The 24,746-nt window shown below is 40.6% G+C and overlaps 1 protein-coding gene and 1 long non-coding RNA gene across 11 annotated transcripts in view; one reads left to right on the forward strand and one right to left on the reverse strand.

The window, feature by feature from the left end:
* Positions 1-24,746, forward strand: part of NYAP2 (neuronal tyrosine-phosphorylated phosphoinositide-3-kinase adaptor 2) — a 147,692-nt gene that overhangs the window by 117,852 nt on the left and 5,094 nt on the right. For all 10 annotated transcript variants that reach the window (XM_090147264.1, XM_090147266.1, XM_090147267.1 and 7 more), the window contains one exon: positions 8,169-8,272. In XM_090147264.1, the coding sequence (XP_090003390.1) occupies positions 8,169-8,272 (104 nt within the window). The remainder of the gene's footprint in view (positions 1-8,168; positions 8,273-24,746) is intronic.
* LOC149916593 (uncharacterized) lies at positions 2,220-5,735 on the reverse strand. Its single transcript, XR_016469443.1, has 3 exons — positions 5,027-5,735; positions 3,603-3,714; positions 2,220-2,310 (listed from the first exon to the last, which is right to left on the reverse strand). It is a non-coding gene; the product is annotated as an uncharacterized LOC149916593 (long non-coding RNA).

Below are 24,746 nucleotides of genomic sequence, written 5' to 3' on the forward strand. Positions count from 1 at the left end.
TCTCCTTATGAGCTGAGGGATCTCTAGAGAGGTAAGTAAGCGTCTGGATTCTTCAGACTTCCAAACTTCTTGGAATATTCTTCTAGAACATGCCCATTAGCTGCTGCAGTAATAAGTATTGCGCTGTCTGCTTGTGCGCTCTACTGGAATAGGATTGGCATGGTGGGCAGAAAATATAAACATATACATTTGCCATTCAACTATTTTAAAAGAATTTTAAAAATACTGTTTGACGTTGAAGAGGGATTCTATGGCAAAAAATCCTTCTCACTCCCCAGATGACAACTCAGAGAGTTCACATACAGTAACAAAACCATACCTTACAGAAACACGTCTGTCTTCTTGATACGCTAAGTGAGTGGACACAGCAGCCTTTTCTTTATGCCTATTCATAAATGCTTGGAAAACTGACAGTGGGTATCAGAAGTCTCAAATTAATATCTATCCATTTTATCAATCATATTTCATATATATAAAACACTGAATTGCTGTAAGCTGTGGAAAATAATGCATCCTGTTCTATAAATTGACTAGGACAAACACAATTGCTGAATGAATGTACATCTAAATAGATATGTATAGCTCTTGGATAAGGACTGCATTGTCACTTTTTGAGATTTGATGGTTCACTCAGAATAATAACTTTATTGCTTATTGCTTGGGCTGTGGAAAATACCCACTTTAAAAACACTTGCCATATGTACTACTGGAACCTTGTGGCTTCAGTAAAAATAAGGCCATGAAGGAGCTAATCAAACAAGAAATTGTTCCTTCAGGAGTGGTCTGCTGGGCTTTCAGTGGCAGACATCAGTCTTTACATTGCTGATAGCAGAGGTACCCAGCCCTCAACCAGGGCATCGCTTCCCTGTGAGATAATAGAACTCACATTTTTCCTTCCTTGCTGGAAATCACACCAGAAACTCAGTAGGTAACTTGAGCACCTTTTACTGATGAGAAGTAGCATTTGCAACAGCTGTGTATTCCAGCTTTTCTTGCTGCAGTATGCCTCCCAAACAGTCCTGCCTGCAGGAGCAAAAATATCTTTTCTTCAAATCTCATGACTCCAGCGCAGGAACATAGTTTTGTTCAGAATTCTTTTCCCAGTGTTTTATAACATCATCAGTGCTGAAACAGGTAAAAGAGTGGGTTTACAGGTACCACATCAAAGTATCAGGACATCTCATAACTAAACTAAAGGTGTGTAGCAGTCTTTTCTGCTGGATGACAGTATGGAGCAGAAAGGAAATGAAAATTAAAGAGTGAGTTCTTAGCAAAACACAGCACTTCTGCTCAGCCTTTCTACATAAGTTTTATTTTAAAGACTTGGTTGATCTCCAAAAGCAGACAAAACATTTTGGCCTCAATCTTGATTTGGCATCTGCAAACTGTAATAGTTGTTGAATCATGCCTTGATTTAGTTTACTGTGACTTTCTCCTCCATAACTAAGACTTTCAAAGACTCATGGTAAGAAATATTATAAAAATATTCATTGGCTGAGTTTTGACTCCTCTTTTATGATGAAAATTTGTGAGCTGATCATGATTTTCCCTTCCCCATAGCTTTTATGACATTTCATTTGGTGAATATTGTCTCTCATCTGCCACGAATATTTTTCCCCTATCTCTATTAGTATCTCTAGCTGTTTCCTGAGCAACATGGTTTACCTTCAATCGGTGGGGCACTACATTCAAAATGCTCTATGCAGTAATCATCAATGAACTTATATGTGAACTATGACAGTTCATTCCTTGCAATTAAATTAGAAGCGTAACAGAATGCAAGAAAAGGGATTCAATACATCTATATGGATATAAATGCTTTCTGGATTCAGCAAAAAAGTTATTCTGTATGTCCTGGTTTTAGCTGTGCTAGGAATTTGAAACTTAGATGTACCACAGGATCAAATAAGATCAGGACGATCCCCAGTATAATCATCATCATCACTGTTCTCTTTCCAACAGCATAGTTATGAGAAAAAAAAGGTTGTCCTTTAAAGACCACAGTACCACAGTATCCTGCCTACCTCCTGGCTTGCACTGGTCCAGGCACTTGTTAGTAGACACTGTTGAAATAAAGAAAATGAGGTTGAATTGCTCTGTGGTGAAACAGAAATTATATGAAAGGACTTTTCATATGTATTCAATAGGCTGCTCAGCTGAGGAACTGGAGAGAATCTAAGTGAGTACCTTTTTTTTTTTTTTTTTTTTTGTGGGTTCTCTGTCTGCACCTGCTGGTAAGGTTTGAGGGAAAATAAGCCATCTCCAAACAGGATCTTGAAATTTTGGTCAATCTGTTTGAGTGAGCACGGCCTGTCAAAAGCAGAAGGATATCACTGAACCTAATGGTTAATTGTTCTCTCATCTGCCCCACAATTTGTAAAGGCAAATTTTTTATTTCGTGTCATCCTACTGTTTCTTAGGGAAAGCAGTGTAAGTGCTTTGGGGGCATGCTGCCCTTTAAGAAAGTCATTGCAATTCTAGCAAACAGCCAAATGAGATCTGTGAAACAGAAGGTTGTGATAACTTCACTCCAGGAGCTTTGAAGAGTATTTTCTGGAATCTTGCCTCTTTTTTTTCTAACTGCAACTATGAAGCAGTATTTTGCATTGCCACCTGCTGCTAAAGACACGCACTGCACTGCTTCTTGTATCTCACAGATGCTGTTCAGTTCTACACTGTTTCTGAATCACCATTAGCTTGTCACTCAGCCAACCCATTTTGTATTCAAGCTGAAAACGCTGCAGATAATCATGAAGGGAGTAAATATCTGCTGTTCATTGGAATTACTGGTTAGTATTGTGGTGGATTTGCAGAAGTAATGAATAGTTAAGTTCAAGCTGTTCGGGAATTCAGAGAAGCTTGCAAAGCTCAAGGTGCAAGGTGCAAGTCACATTTGTTGATACAAGAAGGAAGTTGGGGCACAGCATCAGTTCATACTGGATAGGGCTACTTCACTCAAAGAAGACTCAGTACTCCCACCAAACTAATTGTTCTAATAAGGGTTACTAAAGGGTCACTAAATCCTCAAGGATTCTCCAAGCTAAGGCAACTAAAGGTGATGTTAGAGGTGTACGCAATTGGGTAGTCAGCCCAGCCAGTCCGGGCCAGGACACAATGCTTTCAGAGCTTACCTACACTGGTTGTCTGTGTTCAGTCAGCACACAGGCTGTTGCCAGGCAGAGCCTGGAGCAGTACTGGGCACTGAGAGGACCAAGCTACTGTGCCGTGAGCCAGGTGTGTGATCTCTAGTGTGCTGCTCCACACCATCACAGAACCTGACTGCAGACACACACAATGCTCTCTGCAGCAGCAACATTACTGCCATGTGGAACAACATAATTGCCAAATTGTCCTTTTGGTCCTGGGCCCTAAGACTGATGGCTACCGGTGCCAGAAACTTCAGAGAAAAACAGAAAGAATTGCTGAAGAAAAGAGCGCTGCCAGTGTTTATTCCTTATTTCATTGCCTTAGCTGTTGACATAGACCTGAAACATGATGGTTCAGAACAAATCCTAACTTAAAACAGACCCCACCTAAAGCAGAGATATTTTTTCTCATTTTGTTTGGTTTTGAGTACTGCTAAGCTTTTGGCCTCTTGGTACCTGGCGACACTGAGTTGCATGGATGCTTCCTTTGTGCAAACCGCTGAGTTTGACATGCTGCTGTGCTGTTTAGGCACGGAGTGGCTCCTGCAGATGAAGCCCTGAATATTTTCTGTAAGTGAAAGAATAATATATAGTTTATTCCACTTCTAAGGTTTCATAATTTCAAGTTATATTTCAGCTTACTCTTCTTTTTTAGGAGACCAACGCAGCCAGGCCACTATGATGATAACAGGATTTATTTTTCCAATATGCGTGTTTTCTTTTTCTTCTTTTTTTCTTTTTTCTTTTTTCTTTTTTTTGCATGTGATTACTCTCAGCCTGTCACATCGCCTTGTTTAATTCAAAACGTGCTTCTTGGCAGCTGTAGCAAATAAGCAATATTTCTCTTTTCATGTGCAAAGAAGAGACTGTGACAGGATAAGAAGCTTCTCCAATGTAAGTGACAGCCAGAGTATTTTTTTGAATTAAGATTAGGATAGGCAGAATGAAGTCTTCCTTGGATGAATAAAAGAACTCTTCTTGTTAGATCCAAAAATAAAAATTGTGCAGAGCTGCTGTATTTCTGGAGAATATAGAAAGCAATAACACATTGGTATAAAACTGATGGAAAATATTTCCATAAAATCTTGTCTCTTCTCAGCATTCTGCTTTGTTGAGTGAAATCCAACAACTCTCTCTGCCCCAAATGCAAGCAACCAAGCTTCTGCACGTTTAGCTGAGATGACAGCAGTTTGTTGAGTTTTTTGAAAACAGGTCATTTATGTGAGTTCTTAAAAAATGAAGCAATCATATTTGTGACTAGAAAGCCTCTATTTCTGTTAGGTATTTTCTCCTAAAATGGTCACCCTTAATGTTGTCCTTTGGGGGCTGTCTGCTTGCTTATGTCCACATCATCTTGCTGGCAGTGTCAGGACTCAGCTATAAACCTGAGAGTCCAGTAATGCTGTTCTCAGTGCAGCTGCCCACACTGGTTCATTCCACTGGGATTGCTGAGAGTCTCATGGCTGCTGTGGGTGACATAGCAGGGGACATGACCAGAGGCTGACACACAGCTGACTGGCCACCCACTACTAGCACTGTGCTACATCAGCGCCTGGCTCCTGGTTCAGGCTCTTTGTGAGCAGAGAGTTTTTCATAAAATGGCATGGTCTGAGGAAATTGTCATTTGAAGGTGTGCAAAATAATACCACAGAAGTTTTTTCAGTGAAATGTAGCAACTGAATCTTACGAACGCTTTTGTGCATAACTTAACTAAATAAAATCTACAGAGCAGATAGGTAGCTAGCCTGAATAATCTGCTGAATTCAGTTTTTGTACTGCTCACTGATTGTAACAAGCATCTTTAATGGTTGCTGAAATGCACTGCATCCTCTGGCTTGAGTCCAGTAAAGCACTTAGACATATGCCCATGAGTTCCCTACCTTGGCAGTAGGCTGCTAGCCCTTGTCAGCATTTCAGTGGCTTTACAGCAATGGCAAAAGGCCCCTAGTTGTGGATGCAGACTGGAGTCTCTAGAAATCTTTTGGGCAGTTTTGCTTTAGAACTAGAGGATACATTCTCACAATGAAGTGCAGCACAGACCTGAGGTGCCACATCAGATTTATCAGTGTGGAACCAGAGGTGCTTTAGCTAGGACTGCCATGGAACCTGAGCAAATGGGTCCATCCTGGAGGACAGACATCTACAGAGCCTTCCCCATGTGTTCGTCAGTCTGACTGATAGAACTGTGCCCTGCTCCACACCATGTACTGCAGTCACAGAAGGGACTTCTGTGACAGAAGGGAATTCGGTTGGCAGAATTGTTCCTCCTTCAGTGTTCTCAGCAGGAAATATTAAAACTCATTTTTATTCCTGAAGCAGGATCTATATTGATATGCAGACCTTGCAGACAAGCTGAAGTGGCCATTTAAAACACACAAACCAAGAGCTGAAGATACTGAAAGTGACTAGACAGTGGACAAAATTACTTAAGAAAATCTGTTTTTAGACCGCCCAAAGTAGAAGTTATTTGAAGTGAACATTGCATTCAGCATCCAGTTAACCCCAGTACAATAAACTTGAAAAATAACATGGCTGCAGAATGTAAAATAGTGAGTTGGGCATCACTGCTAGTGATAAACAGTAAGGTTTTTTTTCCACAGCAGTGTGAGCGTGAAGAGGTTACTCAGAGCACTAATTAGAGTAGAATAAAGTATTTGGTCTAAAAATATTCCCAGAGAGACCAGTGGAATGGCTATTACAGAAACCATTTCCCTTTCACTGCATAACCTAACTTCTTGAACTGAAAAAAAATATGCACCTAGATAGAACAGTCTCTGAAACTGCTCTTGATGAGGATCACTATGGAAATTGCAATAGTTTCCTTAATGCTGTAAAATATATTACAGGGAGATAAAGGAAGTAATCCTTCATCTGTGTCTGATAGATTTTGTTTCTTTGATGCCAGATAAAAGGAATCTCTTTGGCAAGAAAACATATATCCAAATGGGAAATTACGACTCTTCTCTCTGCTTTTCAGAATTAAAACAACTCAGAAGCAATGGCAGACAGTGCCTTGGAGTTTTTGACACATTGAATGTCTGATTTTGCTTGTCACAGCAAAAACAGAGCCTCTACTTAGCAATAGGGGAATAATGACCAAAAAAGCCCTCTTCTCGCTCTCTGAAACCCCAGAAAAATTCTGGGAGGGAAGAGAAACCCATTATTATTATTTCTATATTACTGAAAGGAACAGCTATCTGGCACATAGACGGTGTGAAATCTGAACAAAAATACAATCAAGCTCCTGGAATAACCACCTAAGTCCAAAAGAAGCAAAACAACAGATTATGTACAAAATGTAAGGTTATGGGAGAGATCTGTCTGCTCCTTTCTGTGTGCTTACGCCGTGTTGACTCGTGGTATGTTTACAGACTGACTAGGAATGAGTGAATTGAATAATGCATTCGTCAAACAGCATAAATATTTTTGCTGCTCAGCCAGCTGGATGTTAACCAACGTATTAATATTTAGTTGATGAATATTCACCCATACAGATGCTTTCACTGGTTTAAGTGCTTCAGCTTAAGAGGATAGCTCTTCTCCACTCAATTCTCTTCTCTACTCAATTTTGAATTCCTATAAAAATAACCATTTAAGACAAGAATGAAAAAGCATCAGAGAGACTGGAAGGACAAATTTCAGCACACTGCTGGTAATGGCGTGACCTGTCAGCTATCCTGAAGTTTCCAAGATGCACCATGTGACCTTAAAGACATGTTAGTTGTGGACAGCTTTATTCCTTCTCAACACTGGCCCAACCACTGGCTAGTGATGATCCTACAGATCCACACAGGAGAGAAATATTAAGACAAAACACACAGAGACAAAACAACAGTTTAAATGTGGCATGAGAAAATATATTTCAGAGAGACAGAAGCAAAAGATGGTTTTCAAAGGCAAACCTGGATTGCAGAAAGCATAAATCTTTCCTTTCTTCTTGAAAGCATGAGGCTGAATAAGAGGAATTCTTTCAACCCATTGTGAGGAGGCATGGTTTTACAGTTACTTGTTTTTCATGTTAAAGCACTATTGTTTCAGCTAAAAATTGAAAGTCCACAATTGTACAAAGTAGATCTGCTGAGCATGAGTGTCCTTGGTCTCAGTATTACCCACTAAACAGGAAAGACAGGTGCAGAGTTAGAAGGAGGGCTTATAAACATGAGGAGAATGAGCACATTCATCTGAGCCAAAAGCCATGGTTGCGAGGATTTGTCTGCTCAGTATAAACAGGAAGCACAGAGACAACGACTTTCCTCAAGCAGAAACAGGCAGACTCTTTTCTCAGAAAAAGATGGTTTCTTCTAGACAAGATGTGAGATGCTGACCACTGTTGGGTAGCACACTAGCGTCAGCACAGCTCAGACACAAACCTTCCAGGACTCCTGTGCTGCATGATCAGCTTCATGTCAGTATGTTAACAGAAGTAACCTGCATTGGAGGCCAGTGGGGAGCCCTCTGAGAATTGCCTTCAACAGAAAGAAAATGAAATAACCATGTAAATTCTGTTCATTTTTTCTCTGGAATTGAACTTTCTCTTCTAATTGAAGGCTTCTGTAATCACCTCAATTCTGGGGAACTGAGTTCAGAATTTGCCACTGTTGAAATTCTGATTTCTCTCCTTTCTTCTTGCATTGTCTTTCAAGTCACTGCCATCATATTTCCTAGAGCTTTTGGTGTCATTCCAAATCCCAAAGTACAACAGTATCCTCGCTGCTTTTATGTACTATTTCCTTAAAAGGAGGGCAACATGGTCTTCTTGATGTGCTTCCAGTCTGTTTGTTGTTTTATAATCTGTACTTCAGTTTCAGAGACAGTAGACTGAAAGGAAAGAACCTGGGACGTTAGGTTCCACCCTAATCTCCCTTCTTCTAAGCCCCGTTTTTCATGATCCAGCAAAGTGCACAATACTAACTGGAATTCAAGGCTGGAGTTTTCATTTCAAGGGAATCCTGGGTGCACCATGCTTCAGTTAATGCAGCAGTAACCAGCTTCCCACTCATTGGTTTTTCTTTTCTTTCCCAGAGCCTAAAGCAAGTTGCAGATTAGGTCGGTCTGCATCCACATCAGGTGTGCCTCCTCCGTCCGTTACTCCGCTCAGGCAAGCCAGTGATCTTCAGCCGAGCCAGGTACCATCGTTAGCCAATCGGGAATGACTTCATGTGCTGCAACATGCCAAATGTTTATCACCTCTGTGTCTGTCATTTGTTACAGTAGATGATTTTTTGTTTTCTTGTCTTTATTTTCTGTGCGTGTGCGTGCATTTGTGTGTGCGCATCTCTCATTGGCAATGAAATTCCACTGGGTATGGCCAGTAGAATTTTCTTTGCCCTTAATTCTTTGTATCCTTTCCTGTCTTCATTCTGTAATATGAATGTAGTAAAACTGTACTGTATGAATTTGCTGGATTTTTTTATTTTTTCATGTTTTCTGTACTTTTTTACTGTCTTTAAAATTTATCAAGCTTTGATAAATTTGATCTATGTTTAAGTGTAAATTTCTTTTAAATGTCTTGTCTAAAGCACTTGCACCAACGTTTGTCAATGACTTGTACATACCTTTGACTTCTCCCAGTTGTACTATAATATTTGTGCCAGTCTTACATTTGTTTTGAGCTCAGTGCATGATTGTATTACACTGTGATTTATCACTGTCCTGAAAACTGCTCCTACAGCAAGATGTTTTGTTTAGTTAAGGCAGCTAGACTCTGTTCAGCTAGAGGCCATGTAATATTAACAGGACTATTAAATAGTCTGCTATACTTATGTTTATTGTATATTGTTAGGAACCAAAAACTGAACCAGAGGGGTAAATGATCCTTATATCTTATACAGATACACTTTTTTCTCCCCATCAAAACCAATGATGCTACACAGACCCTTGAAAAAGAAACTGAAGTGTTTGGCAAATTTATCCAATAGAGAGAAAACAGAAAAGAATTACAGACATGAGAAACCTATACTTACCTTTATTTTATATGCTAATGCTGATACTGTATCACTTCACTGCACAGACCTGTATTATTAGTTTGACAGAAGTAACTGCTGAGAATAGTAATTGAGAGAAAAGGTTTCACTTAAACATAATGTGAGCACCTTCTGTCAAGCTCAGAGTATCGTGTCACTTGTGGGTACATGTATGGGACTGCTCATCACTGTATATGAGTGTGGGTATGCACATGTACAGACATAAACATACATGTATATATGTGCACATACATATATGTATGCTAACACACACAAGCACTCTTATTTAGATGGTGAATATTTGATTGGCTTTTGGGGAATTAGTCGCCATAATCCTACTGAACTTCAATGAGATTTCAGTGGTAAACTCCCTTGAGACTACTTTGCAGTTATTCCCTATGTAAGTTTATTGTTGCTCCTTAGCAAGAAGCTCCTGGCCAAAGCAAGAAACAGAAGAGTAAGGTCAATTTACTCAACCCAGTGCACAAAGTAGTTGTTAAGAAACTTATATTCGCATAGCCTAATCCATATTGGTTGATATTATTTGTCTGGCAAAACTGTATTGGTTTAGCATTCTGCTGGACACAATGCACTGCACGTTCCTGAAACATATTTTACATAAAACCAAATCCATAACAGAGATTCAAAATGATAGCCCATTTAAATACTAAGCATTTTTTTTTTTTAATCTAAGGAAGAAATTAAGGTAATTGTACTTCCAAAGGTTTTGAGTATCCCAGTGTTCAAGTAGTGTATATTTTTTCATAAAACAGATCTCACAGCAGACATGATGATTTGCTGGTTACTCAGTGCAAAGGCACCTTGGGTGTTTTGAAGGCATTTTAGTCTCTCAATTTATATTAAGAGCTAAACAATAAGCCTTGAAAGCAGAAGCTGATGTGATAGAAGAGATAATGAGCCTCTTAGAAGCTGCAGCCAGGGTTCACTGAAACTGTGGAGGAAAATTCCACCTCACTTCATACAGAAGAAAAGAATAAAGATGATAAGAGGAATTTTCAAGTGACTGTAGAGGGTGTTCTTGTTAATTGAACAATGTGTGTATGGTATGGGCATGTCTTCATGAAAAACCACAGATCTGGTAAAAACTGTCTCTGCCCTTAAGACTTCCCCTCCAGTTGTCAACTGCTTACTATTAATCTATTAAGTTGCCATTTATTATGAATGCATAATTTTGTAAAGGTCTGGTTTGACCCGGATTCTGGGGAAAGACAGAAGTCTCATTATCTCTTTGGCATATACAAACATTGTTTCAATTGTTTTCTTTATACGCCCACTCTATCTTAATGTGCAATTAATCTAAGATGGGTGAAATGTGTTTGGAAATGCCCAAGTCGTTAGCCCATTGAGTCTGACAGATTGTGGCATACAGAGTATTTGTTTTCATGTGCTGTGGCCATTGATTGTATTGACACTGGTTTCCTTACCTACATCATAATCAGTAGTTAGTCTTTCTGAAAGAAGAGGATGCTCTCTGTTATTCACCTCTGTGCTGAGTTGGACACAGGGATACAAGATTGAGGAGTGCATCTGGGAAAGGGCAGGTTACTGGATTGATTGTTTTTTTTCAAATTTTCAAGGATCCCAAACTAATGTTTTTTCCAAAACATTTACTTTATTTGAGCTTTTATATAATTTGTGTAAGTAGTGAGAATGCTTGGTAATTCAAGACAGGTCTAAATTGAGAAAAACTAAATTTTAATTCCAGTCAAGTACTGGCTAATTGTGTAACTGTTGACATTTAACTCCTCTATGCCTTAAATTCATGTTTGTTTATTGGTGTAGGAATTGTGAGGATTAACTAGCTAATATTTATGGAACATATTTATGGCATGTGGATGGTAAGTGTTACATTACTTATAAATAAAAAGGAAGAACTTATAAGCAGAGATAAGTTATTTGGCTGTTCTCTATCGGAGAACATTTAGAAATCTGTAGTGCAGCAGTCACCAGCAGTGACAGACAAGCAGAGGCAGACAGGAAGCATGCTGTTCTATATTATGTCTGGTAAATGGCAAGGGTGTTTTGAAAGATGGCTGCTGGAAGTAACCATGGATTAAGTAAAAAAATTTACTCAATTTAAACTGAAGGATAAAAAAAAGTTTATCTTGGAACTGAAGTTAATTGTGTAGGAACAAAGTGTAAGAAATTAAGGAAGTAGAAAAGGAAGACAACTGGAGAGTGTAAAACTGAAATATGGCAGTAGCATAGAATATTTTTTTAGCTACAGAAGTGACAAATAGTTATATATGCTAAATACGTATCTTGATATAAATATGTATCCTGAAGAGGGGAATGTAAGTAGTGGAGAAGTGTTCTACATATCACAGAATTTGAAAGAGAGATACAGGGAATAGGAAAATGTTCTAGAAAGTAAAGAAAGTTACATCTTGATCTTAGATATCAAGAAGTGTGTGGATAAAACTAGAAACAGTGAAAGTCCACTTGAGTTTGGCCTTTATACTGATGTACAAACAAGTACAAGTCTTTTGTTTCTACCCAAGGAGACAGAGGACAGTAGAAGTTAAACATTAATTGAGGTTTCTAAGGTAGAAATTATATACAGTCTCAGGATGCCTTAGTAAATAAATGATCTCCCTTACTGCTGCAACCTCTGAGCCTCATGCCTAAGACATTTATATCAGGCATGCTGAGGTGTTTCACCCTGCAATGGCAAATGCTCAGGCATGTCAGAGCTCACCAGTAGTGAAAAAAAATAGTTCATGTGTGCAAAGTAAGCAGGATTTGGAGCCATAGATACATCTGCTATGCAGCGATGTTTCGCTGCCCCCTATCATTCTCTGTATCTTCGTCTCAGGGTAAAGAAAGATTACATGATATGGATGGGCTCAAAATTCCCTGTCACTTGCAGAATATATGTGTATCGAGCATGCTCCTTACAAAAGAGGAAAATGTTTCAAGCAATATACACTGTGGAAGTCCCTCTGCTGGACAGCAGAGCATCTCAAATCTATATTCTTAATGCACATAAAACCATCTCTAGGTTACTTGTAGGCTTAATTCCATTTTAAGGAAAAGGAACCAATGTAACTGTCCCTAGACTTCTTTGCTGCAAATGAATTTTGCAAAGTGAAATTTATTTTCATTAAGATGTAGAAAGCAGTTGGAAAGTCATATGTATTAAGCTGCATATGAGCACAACAGTACATGTTATAACAACACATCCTGAAGGAATTATACATATGTTTACGAGATCCGCAACCTGAGAGAAAATACACCCTCTGATAACAAGACTCCTTGTAGTTAGACGGCAGTATTTCAGCTTTTCTGCTGAAGCACAGCCTCTTTTCAGCTGTTTCCACAAAGCTGTACTTATCTGCAAACATGCAGCCTCCCCTCATGCCGCCCCTTCGTTCCCTGCTTTTCAGTGGGAAGGCAGCACTCTAGTTCCTCTCCTGCTGTCTCCCTGTGGCATGCTGTCCCCGCCTGCAGAAGGCTAGCGTGCCTGCAGGGCCTGGTGCCTTCCCGTGGGGAGGCTGGGCACTGATACCTATCTCCAATTTTAGCAAGGAAATAAGATTTAAACTTAAAAGTGATGATGAAAGTTAAATCCAGACACCATCCTGAGATGAGAAGGAATAAAAATACACGGAGAGCTATGCATTAAGGAGTCTTGACTTGTGTTGAAGAAAATGCTAGAAAACATCCAAATCAGCACCGAGCTTTTTGTGGCCTTTCCCTGCTGACTGCGGCTCGGCTCAGCGCTTGCTGGTCTCTGCCTGCAGCAGGTTTCTCCAACTTAGGGAGACGCACTGCTGCTTTTTTACATTTCTGTGGCTTGTATCTGTCTGTTTATTATTCAGACGGAGGTTACACCGCCGTTACATGCCACCTCGGGCCTGGACCCGGATGCGGCCTGCCCGCGGGGCTTCGTTTTCCTCGGCCCCGGCACGCTGCGGCCCAGCGAGGCGCAGTGCGGCCCGGAGCGGCCTAGCAAGGCCCGGGCGCTGCCCGGCACGGCCTGGCGCGGCGCTGGGCGAGCTCGTGGCGCCGCCCCGCGGTGCTGGCGGCGGCGAGGCGCAGCTTGGGGGAACGTTCTTGAGGACGCGTTCCTAGAGCAGTGCTCCGTAGTAAAAATGCAGTATGAGCTCGTTGAAAGAAATTAATAAAACTTAGGAGAAATAATTTAGAGTTGGGCCTTGACAGTTATGAAGTGCTTCCAAGAAGCTCAGCGTTTGTCTCGTGCCTCGGTGCGTGAATAATGAATGCTGTTCTGGGTCGACTAAGTATCACAAACCCAGTTCTTGATGTCTCTGGCCTTAGTGGTGTATACAGAGCGCGTTACAGTCATTGTGTGCTTCGTAAGCACTGTGTTCACCCTTTAATGACTGAATACAAGAAGGTTAAATTGTTGCCATTACGGCTGTAATTATTTTTGAAGGCACCTAGACAAAAAACTTCCCCAATGACTTGGCATTATCGTGCTTTAGTTGGCAAATTGTGTCTGAAAGCACATGGGCTCTCTATTACTCCGAGCACAAACAATACATCTGTGCTCCTCCATTATTTTCGGCTTAAAGTTGCAATTTTCCCAGCACCGCTTTGCAGGAGTTCAAAGCAATCAGCAAACACCCCGCGCTTGTCAGCCTCTTAGCAGGGCCAGGTGCCTGACTGGCCCTTTTAACAGGTTCTGCTGCTGAAAAGTGAGCATCTGCAAATGACAATCCATGCTGTTCCCTGTCCGATCAACGCAGAGTTTGGTGTTGCTTTGTTTTGTTTTGTTTTAACATCCAGTCTATGAAAAATACAGAAATGCTGGTAGATGGAGAACTCTGCAGACCTTCATCCCGAATACCAGCAAAATGGCAACAGAAGAAAAAAAATGCCACTAGTAAGAGAATTAGTACCTGCTAATGGCAGAAATAAGTGCCACTGCTCAGTACTGTAAAACCCTGCTGGATGCAGTCCTTGAAGGAACACCATCTGAAACCAAAACAAAACCCAAATGATTCTGCTTTTATGGTTTTAATAGCGCAGGGGTTTTACAATGAAAGAACCAGTCTCTGTCACACCTGTTCCCTGGGCCATAGGGAAATTAAGGACCCCCCTGGGCTGCTGGCTGCAGGTGAGACATAATACCAAATTCCTATTCAAAAGAAGTATCAAGCTACAGTGCTAATCAGCACTCTGGTATGGCTCTTCTGTCGCTCTTTTTTTCATCTCATTTTCAATTTTTTTGACACTATACCATGCATTTTGGATGTAGCAAAATACTTAGAACAATTCATGGAATGATGATAATCATTTTCTTCTCCCAGTGTTTAAATCCCAAATGTCCCCCTTCGAACAGTGCAGTGTCTGAGATCTGCCTGTGCTCCTGGAGCCAGGATCATGGTTGTTCATTTTTGCTACTTGATGTTTTTCTTCATTCAGAATGTGTGTCTGCAGTGTGGGAGCAGTCCCTTAGCCTCTCACTGTGTAATCAGAAGTCCCGTGGGTTTTTGGTCTGCACTTTCTATACGCCATTTATTGCTTTTCATGGTAGCGTATGAAACTATTTACTTAAAGGGACTAAATTACTCCTTCTGTTTAACCATCACTTTTAATAAGGCTTGGGATACTCACTAGATCCAAAACCTGCCTCATGTTCACCAGTAGGGTTTACCACAATCACATTTAAGAATCATAAATAATGTCCATAATAAATTTGTCTAAGTATCATAAATAAAGTCCCTGTGTGTGTAGACAATGAGTAGAACAAATCCTGTCCTTACCCCAGGGGTTTGTAAGCCCAGTGTAACAGGTGAGAGTGTAAACAGCTGTAGAAGGAAATAGACTGGTACATATTTGACTATCAGGAATTGTTTGAACTTTGGTTTACTGTGAAATTAGAAAGTACAAAAAAAATATATATGGAATGAAATTCACTGTATCTTTGACAGTGATTTATTCTGTTTTATAAGCCAATAACATAATGAAATGTATTTGAATGTCTTATACCAGAAAACACGATAAATTTGTTAGAAAAAGTTTACTCATGGAGAATTTGTCAGGGTCTGTGTAGAAGAAATCAAACACAGACACAGAGTTTTGTGATGGCAGTTTTGCAACTGCCTGGGAGGGAAAAGCCATTGAGTTCCACCTGGGTGGATTGGCAGGTGTGGGAGAAACCAAAGCAGGGAGCAGAGAAACCCCTGGCACAGCCCCTCGCTGGTGGGACGTGAAGCGTCCCTGCTTCTCCCTTGAGATAATGGATTTGACCAGAGTTTGGCCTGAGCGAATGCGAAAATCCGAGTCGTGCCGAGCCGCGGGACTCTGCCTGCTGAGCAGCGTAGGGATTTGGGATTTCTGGGCTTCTGTTGGCGCTTTCACAGAGCGCAGCAGAGCCCCGTGCCCACCAGAGGGAGCGCGTGGATTACTTTAGGCCGCCTTTTCCTTTCCCTTCAAGGACAAATATTGTGTGCACACGAAGGCAAAATTCTGCTGTCGTCAGTCCAGCTAAATACACTGACAACATGTTGGATGAGAACAGCAACAAGAATGTTAATATTGTAGGGATGGCTCCACATCGCGTTGTGGTGCGGTGCAGCCTGAATCTGGTCTTACATAATCAGTGCATGGGTCCAAAGCCATGCAGATTGTTTCTAAATATAAAACTGAAAACAGAGAAAGGAAGAAAAGAAAATGCAAACCTTGAAGGGGATGGAATTGCCGCATCCATCATCCCTCACCTCCCAGGCACGCCTGACTGATTGGCACGAGAAGCCAATGTGTCAAAGCTGCCTTCTGTTGGCAGACAGCCCTGCTGCTGCTGTCCCAAAGCGTTTTCCTCAGCCTTTGGCTGGTGTGATCATGCAGCAGAAGCAGGTCACTGCATTGCTGGGTCCTGTTCTGCCAAGCGCTGATTGAAGAGCTTGGGAAAGAGCGTGCTGTGCAGCCCAGGCATGCACTGTGGCCATAGCAGGCCCTGAGCAGGATTTGGTGGCTGCGCTCCATGTTACCCCCAGCTTGGGGCAGCTGCAGAACCTGTGGAACTGCTGGGGGCTGCACTGCACACAGATCTGTGGTTGCATAGCAGCAGCACTTCTCTGAGGTGCCTGCTGGTTTTGCAAAGGTGCAACTGGTCATAGCCATTTGAGACATGCAGTTTTAGGATAGGACACAAAGGAGATGTTGAAGGAAGCAGGTCAGCTATAGCAAGTATGCTGCTGCAGAAAGAAGGTGCTGGACACAGGAGCAAAGTGAGCAGTTCTTGCAGAATCTAGCACCAGGCCTATGTTTTGTCTGCATACCTTTCCTCACCCCTCAATCTCCAGCGTGGGAGAGTGGGAGGCAGAATGTTGCATTCTCTTATACTTATCTCTTGTGCTTGGATGGGTTTTATGGGTTCTGCCAGCAGAATAGAGAAAGAGGTTTGTTCCCTCACGTAAGTAGATGAAACTTTTCAAATACAATAATACCTGGAGAAGGAATGAAATGCAGCACTTATGGGAGTTTTCACTTTCGTCATATTGTTTTTTTGCTGTCTTTACCTGGGCGTTTTTCAGATCTGGGAATTCACTTTTTAAAGAGAGCAGTCTTGAGAAGATTTAACCTATGTGTTGAGTTGGAACGGTGTGTTTCAGTATTTCAAAAAAGAGTCTTGGCTCAACAGGGAAATGTGTGGGAAGGATGCAGCAGCCGAAGCAGCAGAATGCATGCGGCTGTTCCCTGCAAGGTGACTGACACTCACAGCCCCTGGAAGCTGCTGAGATGTTCAGAACATCAGCAGGAGGACAAGGAAACGGGCAGGTCAAACCCATTGTACATCCTAGATTGTGAGGGAAAGTAAGGAGATTCTCAGCGTACTTAAAGGCAAAGCAGACAGTGGGCACAAGCAATGCTTTTATCAACAAAAAGGAAAGAAAGTAGTAAGGAGATGAGAAAAAAGGAAGAAGTGAAGGGCAGCAACCCTGGGGCTCACTCTTTTAGGACTTTTGGCTGCGTGCCTCTAGATCCCTGCAAAGAGGGCTCAGACATGGGGACAGCAGCCAAAGCACAGCCCTTTCAGCCAGTCCTTCTTTTTGAGGGTCAGAGCTGTCATGAGGGTGAAGAAATTAATGTGATGTCCTCAGAAATTTAGAACTAATATTCCCAATAAAAGACTTAGACTGTCCTTGAGATGGAGAGATTAAAAGCCTTAGAAGTTTAAATGTTTAATTGAACAAATGTTACTAAGCTATACCTCTTGCAGCTTATGAAACAGAATCAGTGAGATCACTGTTCTATCCTGCCTGCAACAAGAAACTAAAAATTTACTGGAAGTTCTTCATCTCCAGCTCCTACAGCATTGTACATGATTATACTGAAAATAATTAAAAACTTACCGTAACATTAAATATATAATGTAGCTATATGGATTATTTCAGTCTAAGCATCTGTTAGTTGCCAGTAAAGGATTTCATTTGGTAGCATTCCTTCCTCTTCAGGGAACTTTTCTTTAAGGCATTTCTCATAAATTTGTTTATTCTCTTCTAGAATTTCTAAATTCACTTCAAAGCTTGTTCTGAGATTTTCGTGTGCAAACAATTAGCTTAGTCACACTAAGAGGGATACAGTACCAGAACAATAACAATTGCAAAGTTTATTTCAAATGCTGTTGCAACCACTATTAAAGACATTGTGCCTTGGTTTAAAAAAAAAAAAAAGAAATTAAAAAACAAAAACAGAAGCATGCAATTTCCTTTTTTTCCCTTTTCTGTGTGTATTTATGTTTAACTCAGGGGAAGAATTTTATAATATTCTTAAAGGAAAAATAGAAATAAAAATGGCATGGATTCATGAAAGCATGGGTTTATATATAGGCATTCTCTGTAAATGAACCAACTATTCTGTACTCTAGGTAGAACAACCTTATCTGTCTGCTTGTGCACATTTCAGTTACCTCCATGCACTCCCACTTGTCTTACCTTTTTTGTATATGAACGGAACGTGTTGTACCATGTTTTCTGTTTCAACTGTGTGTCCCTGATGCATAAAACGACGCAGATCAGCAAGGTTTTCCCCACCATCTGCACTGCCACAAACCATCCAAGCTTTGTTCTCATGGTTGTTGCCATTCCACCCAAATCTTTTGATGTTTGTATAGCCTTATACAGTATATTGCACTTACTGTACCTGTATAGTATCTCGTCTGTATACTGTATGCACATAAATATGTATATTCACTCATGTATGTATGTATAGTATGTTTATATACCTATGTATATGTGTGTTTGTTCATAATCTTTCACTAGAATTGTGTGGCTATTCATGTACATCCTGTGTGTGCCAACTATGGGGAAGTATGAATGGCAGCACCCACTTTTGATAACTTACTTTTATTCTCATTTTGTCTCGTTAAACAATGAAAATAAAAATGTCATGTATTTTAAATGAGATCCTTAAAAGATTATTATTTTTTACTAATTTAAACTTTCCAGCTTTTCAGTAAAAAAATAATAATAATAATAATGTGTATGTATATATAGATATATATATATTTTTTAACAGAACCAAAATTGCTAAGTTACTTTTCATGACAACTTTTTATGGTTGAAAATCATTGGATAACAGTCCATACTCTGTAGGCTTGATTCACTGTATCTCATGCTGGGCAAGTGTCCCTTGGTTTAGAAATGCCCTTACCCAGTTGGGCTCTCATGCAGCAAATCCCAGTCTGTACTCAAGGAGGACTTGCACATATAAATACTGGATAGAGAAGGGCCTTACTCAGCCTGTAAGTTGTCTCCAGTGCAGGTGAGCTCTAGTACTGTACTTAATGAATCAATTTTATAGGAACATTTTGGAAAAGGTTTGTCAGCTATGGTTTCAAACTGCCTCTTATGCTTTGCAGTCTACAGTAGCATACAATGCCAATTGATTAGGCATTTATTCAAACAGCTAACGATCGCTTACTGGCCCTTTACTTAATCACCACACAACTGAATACAGGCGAGGTTAACTTGCCTTGAGCCAGAAGGGCATTTACATCCCTTTTAATCAAGGGGACGATTGATACATATTTTCCAGTTGAGCGTGTATTTGTTCTTCACTGAATTGGAGCTTCAGTAACAGTCGAATGTGTTTCTGTCTGAGGCCTGGGAGTGATAAATTCACTTCCTTTAATGTTAATCTTATCATTGTATTATCTCGTCCAGCCGGACCAGTCTCCATGCACAGTACATTACGGCAGCAGAGTGGCAGCAGCTACTCAGAAAAAAAATCTTAGAAGACAGATCTTCATGCAGGAAATAGTAAGGAATTTGCAGCGTGACAGAGTCACTGTTATGAAAAACCTTCACCCCAAACAAAATTGCGTCATAGAAAATCCTTTCCATTTTTTTTTCTATTCAGTTACAAGGTTAAATTCTGACCTTGCTCACGTCAAGAGCAAACTCCCATTTCACTCATAAACTACAACTGGAATGTCCAAGGAATGCTTTTTCTCAACAAAAAATAGTATGGGGAAAGGATACATTCCATTAGGCGAGCTTTGTGTACAGCAGGCCAATCTTAAGCCTTTTCAAGACAATGGTAATTAATGGTCTCTTGGGTCATGTTGGCCCATCTCTTTACAGTCTGGAAAAGCACAGTGAGTATCTGGGGTTCATAATAACTATTGTATAATTTACATCTGGGTCACAACAGAAAAGAGTAAAAATGAGAAAAGACAATGGCAATACTATTTTAAAAAATAATAATAAATTATGGCTCTTGCTTGATTTCTGAACCAAACTTTAAAGCACAAACCAGGGCAAACAGCAGGTTTTTGCTGGTTGGCAGTTTGTTCACTTGTGTTACAAGGGATACACGTGAGTAGTTTGACATGGATTAGAATGTGTGGTGTATAACCTATTGTCTTAAGCCATTCCTTACAAGATTGGTGTTTAAATTTCCTGGGGAGACCTGGCATTCAACCCAAGCTACTGCCATCAGCTGGAGCCACTTCTGCCTGATGGTTCACAGGTTCACACAAATGAAGCTGTGGTTCAGCATGCTGCAGTTGGTTTACTCCATTGCAGTCTTCTCAGTGAATTAATGCTAAACCAGTGTCACGCTATGTCAGCAAATGCCATCCAGCTGGAGATCACCTTTTAAACAGAAAAGCAGAAGTAACATATGGCAACCACTGCACCTAGCAAATCCCAGTTTCTAAAATCTTCACATGCCAGCCTAAGTTTCTTGCTTGCATTTTAGCTCTGTCAGTAAATCTAGACTAAATTAGATTTGGGTACTATATTATTTAGCAGTTCCTCATATATATGAAATTGTATGATGTTTCTCTGAGGCTAGAGTAGATGTAGTATTGCATACCAGGAAAGGCTCTCACATTTGGGTTCTTTAGAAGCTGTCAGCACAGTTTCTAAGTCCAGGATCTGTTCATTAACTATATGTCAAGCTGGGGTTGTGTGCTTAGATCACTGAATGCTAAACAAGTAGATCTGAAGGGAGCAGCACTTTCAGCGCTGAGGCATTCTCCCTTAATACATCATTTTGTTTTTTCTTTTTTTTTAAATGTATTTTAAATGATTCTTATGACCATTTTCTTGAAAATACTAGAAAAATACAAAGACTTTGTAGCTTAGCTGAAAAATCAGTGGTGAAGTTCTTCAACTGTCATAGTAATAAAGATTAGTTTAATCTTCAGTTCAAATGCTGGCATCAAGAGGAAGAATACTGAAGCTCATGCATTTATTTCTGGCTTGCGTAAAATGATGTCCAATAAAATGGGGAAACTAATCAATTTTGCAGTTTCTCCATGTTACATTTTTACATCTTTAGACTGGGCCATGGTGTCCACTTTCTCTTAGTTCTTCAAGTGTTGGTATTGTTTCCATCATTTTCTTTATTCCTAGTTCAATTTTTCTGTCTTTCTTGGTCACTAATGGATGACAAGAAACAATGACCTAGAGTTTGTATTCTGCTGCCTTCAGCTCCCTTCTGCACAAAGGCTTTCAATCTGCAAGGGTTGGGTCTTGAAGAGATAAGGATCTTGCCCACCAGCTACTCTCCTTGCTCGTGCCACATCTTAACTCAAAGGAGGAGGTGCTGTTCATCTCAGCATGAGATTTAAAACCTGACCGATTTCCAAAACTACCATGATTTAGAGCAAGAGACACTAATTGCAGGTGTTCTGTACTGTGGACATGCTTGGTCATAGGTTGGGCTGGCTACGGTAGTTATCGAGGTCACTGCTTCAAACCATCCTGCTATTTTAAGACTGGTAGATGTGCAGTTAAGGTGCACATGTTGGAGTAGCAACTCTCAGCAAGAGGAAGAGGTGGGGAGACAGGGTTAGCAACCTGTTAATGAAATCTGGGACTTTGAAGTGTGACACTGTGGTGCAGTTAGCGCAAGGTCTCTGTACCACTGAACTCTCACAAAGACTGGGTTTTCTGTCCTTTGTGCCTCCTGTGATTGACCTAATACAATATTGAATTTTCCTTTCTATTTTGCAGTGAACGAGAGGATGTGTCATGGTGGGTAGCTTGAGTTCTACACTTATTGCTTAGCAAAGGCTTTGATTTGTCATAAGCAATCTCAATAGAAATGCACTTTGTGATGATCCACTCCGTAAATGAGATGCATGAGACTACTTTACACAATACCAGTATGAGTACAGCCTCTTACTTTAAACATACCAGCATTTACAGGATGTGTTACCTAATAGCAAATCAAGCAGTACATTTCAGACAGTTGTTTGGCATAAAAAAAAAAAAAATTAGCTTAGATGAGAAGGATAGAAGTTTACACATATGTTACTAATGCAGGGTCAGGAAGATCTGTAGTAAGACTGCCAGCATGAAAACAAGCTGCAGGATGGGAATTTATCCTTTAACATTTTCTTTATTTATAGCCTCAGCAGTAATCTGAGGGTAACCAGAAAACTTGAGGCATAGGAGTGTGTGCAATGCTGATTCTGTACAAAGTAGCTGTGGCATTTAGTAATTGGAAGCAATGAATCACCAAACAGGAGGTCTGGAGTCAGAGGTGCTGATGGTTTACTATTTGCTGATTTAATTTTTAGGTAAGTGTTAATTGTTCATAATCTTGAATCTTTGGGAATTCTTGGAATTCCTAAGATTCTTGTTAACTGCTTTTAAGTAGTGGATTAGTCAGAGCACAGGGCACAATGTAATAAGTCTTTTAGCAAGTCCTGCATTTAGAAAAGGTGCCCAGACATCTCTTACGATATTGCACGGTATAATTACAAGAGCCATATGAAGTGGTAGAACAGTTTTTATAGGGAGTCTTGTTTTGTTTTGTGTTGTTTTTCTATAGTGGTGTCACTTGTAAGAAAACATATCCCCAGAAGTTTGGAAATACAGAATAATGGAAATCAAAACAGTAAACTCAGCAACTCCAAATATTAAAATGCGATGCGTATGTGGTTTTTGAAGTTGAAATATCAGGAGTCAGTGAAGTCCTTTAAATATGCGGTGAAAGATTACAGATATTTTGTTAAAACTGTTGTGCAAATGGAATTCTTTCCCAACACTTAAAAAAATTATCACCTGGATTTTAGAACTGAGGTGCCAGCAACTGCGTGATAACACCTACATTAATTCTGCCACAGCAGAAATGACAGGTTGACTGGCAAATGTTCACTTCCAGATCTGTGCCAGTAACATTAGAGATGTTTCTATACAAACAGAAAATTGGCTTTTAGTGGCTTGCACTGAATTAGAAATATAAAGGGGAAAATTCTTCAAAAAGCTGGAAATGCATGTTTTCTTCCACTTCTGGTGTGTTATATGTGTCAATCAGAAATGTACTGCTAGCAAAGTTTATAAAAACATATGCTCAGTACAGGCCATCAGTATGTGCTTCTATGCCTTTTTTGGTTAATATTCCTCCCAGTTCAAGGAAAGAAATGAAGATTTCCTTGTGAGTCCTAAGAAGAAGGATTTGTGAAGGAAGCAAGAGGGCGGTGTGCGTGGTGCTTAGCGCTGCGTGTGCTGTGCTTGTGGTGTGGGTACGGGAATGCAGAGGGCTCACTGCGCTGCGGCCGCGGGCTGCGAGGACACCTTTAGGAAACACCTTGGATGCTTCCAGAGGCAAATTTGCAATTGTGTGCAATTGTGTGCTCAGCTGTCTCTGGGAGCGTTACCATGCACTGACTGCATGGAGAGTGTCTGCTTTCACAGCTCACCTTGCACATGCTATGTGTTCCTGAACATGCTGTTACTTTTAATCACCTCTGTATTAATAACCAACTGTTGTTTTGAATTTAGCGATAATGGGAGAGCTGGGTAGCAGTACAGAGCTGTTAGAATGGCTGCCTTGGCTGAGTCAAACCGTACCTTCTTTTATGTCAGTACTGTTCCAGAGGAATGGCAGAGATGTAGCCTGTAGCTTTACGTTCACTTCCCAGTTTTTACAGCCACTGGAGGTAACAACGTTTAATTGCAGTGCAGTGGTTGCAGCTAACAGCAAGAGAAACCTTGTCATTTTCCAACTGCTTTTCAGGAGGCTTTTAAAAACATTTTGGAGGGAGGGGGTTACTATGTGTTTGAACAAAGTGTAGTCAAGTTCTTTGACCCATGGAGTTGGTGGGCACACTCCTGCTGGCTTCAGATGGGAAAAGATCTCGGTGCCCAGAGCCTTTGAAACCTGATTCCTGCTGAACTCTTACATTGGACAACTCCCATTTTGTGAAGGCATGCTGAAAGGATCTCCGCGTCGAGCTAAGACTGTCAGAGAATGCATCATAAGCTAACTCTTGCTACTTAGCTTAGCCCACTGCCACCTGCAGCCATGGCATACAGCTGCCTCCTAGGAGCCACCCTCCAGAGTGGAAGCACCTTGGAGAAACCTCCCGGCCAGCTGGCTGGGACCCGTGTGCATGAGAGAAGGCACCATCGAGTGTTTCAGTGGGAAAAAGAGTCTGGAAGCTCCTGTATGAGTACAGGCAAGAGGGAAGAGGGAGGCAGTATCTTTTCCTCCCAGAGGATGGTAAGTGGCTTTCAGAAAGCCTTTTTGTTTTACTTGTAGCCTGCCCAAACAATCCAGCATGCTTGGCTCTGCTGAGTGATGGGTAGCACTGCTCACAGCTTGCACTGCTCATGGGTCACTTTGTTTGCAGATGCAGGAGGCATTGCTACTAATCTCCAAACATCGATGACGTTTTTATTTCATTATAGTTTGAGTTGGTTTAAGATCACTTTGTTACAGCCTCACATCAGCTGTTGGACTTTCATTTTATTTATGATATGCTGTTGTCATGAAGAAAAGAGTGTTTGTAGAATATCCACGATCACATGTGTGTGGTGTGGTGTTCCTCATCCTTTTTGTAAATGAAGTCAGCCCCTCTGCCTGTCCTATAGCAGAGAGAGGACACTCATAAGGACAAGAAGAGAGCAGCATCTTCCTCAGCCCCATAGCATGTACAATGTCAGCAAAGTGGGAACCTATGGTACTAGGAAAAAAAATTATGGAAGCACCACTGAATCATGGGACTATCTTATTGCTTCTGATTTAAGTTCCAAAGAGGCAGCAGCATTAAAAAAAGGCAAACCAAGAATTTGACAGTCAAGATGTCACACTGAAAGCATGGATTATGGCATTGTCTAAGCCCTCATACAGTGATCCATACTTTTTTTTTTTGGTCATTAGAAGTTTATATACCATAAAAGAA

This window comes from Phasianus colchicus, chromosome 10, assembly GCF_987193195.1.
Source record: "Phasianus colchicus chromosome 10, bPhaCol1.hap1.1, whole genome shotgun sequence".
Lineage (NCBI taxonomy): Eukaryota > Metazoa > Chordata > Aves > Galliformes > Phasianidae > Phasianus > Phasianus colchicus.